The 3259-nt window shown below is 28.6% G+C and overlaps 1 protein-coding gene across 1 annotated transcript in view; it reads right to left on the reverse strand.

The window, feature by feature from the left end:
- LOC140432377 (ras-related protein Rab-30-like) overlaps positions 1 to 2150 on the reverse strand; it is a 33213-nt gene extending 31063 nt beyond the window's left edge. The window contains exons 1-3 of the mRNA XM_072520232.1: positions 2031 to 2150; positions 1609 to 1947; positions 56 to 239 (exon numbers count right to left, since the gene is read on the reverse strand). Coding sequence (XP_072376333.1) covers positions 56 to 239; positions 1609 to 1779 — 355 coding nt within the window. The 5' untranslated portion in view covers positions 1780 to 1947; positions 2031 to 2150. The remainder of the gene's footprint in view (positions 1 to 55; positions 240 to 1608; positions 1948 to 2030) is intronic.
- Positions 2151 to 3259: the final 1109 nt, after the last annotated feature.

Consider the following 3259-nt stretch of genomic DNA (forward strand, 5'->3'; position numbering starts at 1 on the left):
GACACTTGACTCTAATATTTTAATCAACCACCATACTATAAGAACAAACTCTTACCTACAAGAATTCTAAGTACTTTACTACTTGCATATTCTTCTATTTCCCTTAACCAATCTGGTAAACAATCAAAAGTTGGTTGAGATGATATATCATAGACTAATATTAGAGCATGTGCTGACCTATAGTAACTTTGGGTAATTGATCTAAATCTTTCCTGGCCAGCTGTGTCCCAAATTTGAAGCTAAAAAGATTAAAGAAATATTAAGTATATATGAAGAATAAATAAGATGTAAAAAGTGGACTAGCATATGGGAAATTTAAATGATAAGTTATTCTTCTAAACTTCTTTAGTGTCTCAGGGGCTAGATGGAACATCAAACTAATACTGGCATAAACTGCGAAAATAATAAAATAAAATAGCAATATTTAATCTACCCTTAAAAAAATACCTGGTCAAAACATACCAATAACTTACACCTAACCACTTACAAATAATGATATTTGCAGTAGTCTTTACAGCTTCTCCTTGATATACATACCACATATTCAAGCACATTTACTAGTCCTTGTTGTTTAACAAATGTAGTAACTTAAAACATTGGACATTAAAAAAAAACAAATGTTGCTAAAACTGATGTTGCATGAGGGAACTGCTAATTCAAAATAAAAAAATTATGTGACAAGTGAGCAACATTCTGAAAAGGAATCTAAACAATTACTACTTCAAAAGGTTGAGATGTTTAGGTTTTATCTAAAACTTTTTAACAGAAATTTGGAAAATTCTAACCAATTTCTTCTGAGAAGCTAGAAAGTAACTTTTTCAAAATTCCAATGGTATTTCATCAACAGACCAAGTTAGGGTTTGTTTTTTTTATTTGCAATATCTGAAGAAATAGGTAATCTCTTTGGTTCAATACAGAGTAGAGAAATAGTCAGTGGTGTAACACTTTTATAGCTGAAGAAATTAGTAGGCAAAAGTTCTCCACCTAACATTCAAGGTACAACCTTCAAGAAATATTTTTTTGAAAATAAGATCCAACAAAGACAAAATCATTATAAAATAGATTCTGGTAGGAAGCGAATAGAGAGAAAGATAGTAGGATAGCAGATAGAGAACAAAACAAAACTTAGCAATATAAGAAAATAAAGAGAAAGAAATGATAAAGCCCTTAGGTAAACCAGGAAGAATGGTTTTACAACTAATGATGCATTATTTTCTTAAATTAGGTTATCATTTGATTTCTATTTTCTACTCTTTTTGCTTCATAGCTTTATTCACATAATATAAATCCATGAAGATGTTAATCTGCCTCTCTCCTTCTCCCTATTATTCATTATTGTCAATCCATGGCCTATCCTACAATATTTAATATCTGTTGATAATACTTTATACTTTCCTTCTTTCTGTTCCATACCTTTGCTGCATATATTATAAAACCTTTTACTATGATGTTTCTGTTCTGATTAACTGTTTTACAGTTATTCCTGCAAGCATCAGTCTGTTTTTGTTTTGGTCTGTTGTAATCTCCTTAGATAATGTATATGTAAAATTGTTCTATATCGTAAGATCTATTATGCATCTTACTTTATAAAATATATGAACTTCTTACCTTAACTTTTTCATTCCCAACTTCCACTGTTTTGATCATAAAATCTACACCTATTGTTGCGCCCTGTCCTGGTGGAAATAAGCCCTGAGTGAAACGTCTCACTAAACACGTCTTACCAACCCCTGCATTGCCCACTAATACAACTTTAAATAAAAATTTATAGTCATCCATGTTTTTGATGTATTAATTTATTAGAACATACACTCCTTTGTCTACACACTACACTTTCATTATTTTGGTATCATGTAATTAATAAAGGCAATTAAGCTTCCTGTTATTATTATGTATTATTGCTTTATATCCTCTTTGGAAATAATTTAGTGGTTCAATATTATAATTCTGAAATAAAAATTACGTCATTATGTAGGATGATTGATTTTTATAAAATACAAGAATAAATTATAAATGTTACAATTTCATACTTTTATTTTAATAGAATTATTAAATTCGGAGGTTGACTGATATTGTACACTTTTGATATGTAATTAATTATTTTTTCAATTTTTTAACTATTGATTGAATGATAGTTTTTATTATGGCACCTGTCAAGTTCATATCATAGATAGATGACATTTTATGAAGAGAAGAAATTTAAATTTATGTTATGTTTGAACTACCATAAAAACACCCATCCCATGTCAACTACGTAAATTCAGTTTACCCACAGAATAAGAGATCATTCTTTCTTGTTCCATGGTTTTTAACCATAGACATCCATATATTTTACATTTTTTTTAACCTACAGAAAAAATTATTTTTTCTTGTCTGTAGTTATAAGTCTGTAGTCTGTAGTTATAGTCATCACAATCATGATTCAAAGAACAACAACATAGGAATTTTAACACTGCAACATTTAAAATAAAAAACACAGAATACACCAGTTGGTGTATTTGTATTATGTGTAAAAAATATAATACAAGGGGCCTAAATTGACTTAGGCTAAACAAATAAGTACTTTGACAAATTGCGTTAATAACGAAGCGAACTTAATATATGAATCAATTAATGCAAAATCAGAAACCAATGAAAGGGTATTAATTCGAAAGAGGATTAGAAGAAAGAAAACGTCATCGAAAGAGCTCTCTATGATAAAAAGATGTCCAAGATGTCGTCGAAAAGGCAACAATAAAGTAAAAAATCACAATATAGACTGGTTATAGGAACCGAATAAAAAACAAAGTTTATTATTATTTACTATCTTTACTGGGAATTAACCATAATTTTAATTGAAAATAAGTTTATTTTTATTAATTATATAATTCCCATTAAAGAAAATAAGTCAACTTTATCTAGAAGACCTTTACATATAAATTTATAATTGTTGCTATGAAGCAATTATTAAAAAAAATTATATTTTGTATTTGTAAAAACGTTAGAAAATTAGGCAACAGTACGATGTATTTTCATGTTCCATGGCGGTTATATTTGCTGATAACCAATCAGAAGTTTGGAAAATAATTAAATATTTTTGTGTCATACAATAATATAAAGCGGAAACTTGAACTTGGTTTTAAAATAAGTCATTGTTTGAGAAATAAATGGAAATTCCTAATTTACTTTCTAATTTTCTAATTGGTGGATTTTCTCCTCCTCAGCGAGTACAATTAATGTGCGCATGCGCTCGTGGACAATGATATATGACGTAAGTGAA

The sequence above is a fragment of the Diabrotica undecimpunctata genome, chromosome 1, assembly GCF_040954645.1.
Source record: "Diabrotica undecimpunctata isolate CICGRU chromosome 1, icDiaUnde3, whole genome shotgun sequence".
NCBI classification, from domain to species: Eukaryota; Metazoa; Arthropoda; class Insecta; order Coleoptera; family Chrysomelidae; genus Diabrotica; species Diabrotica undecimpunctata.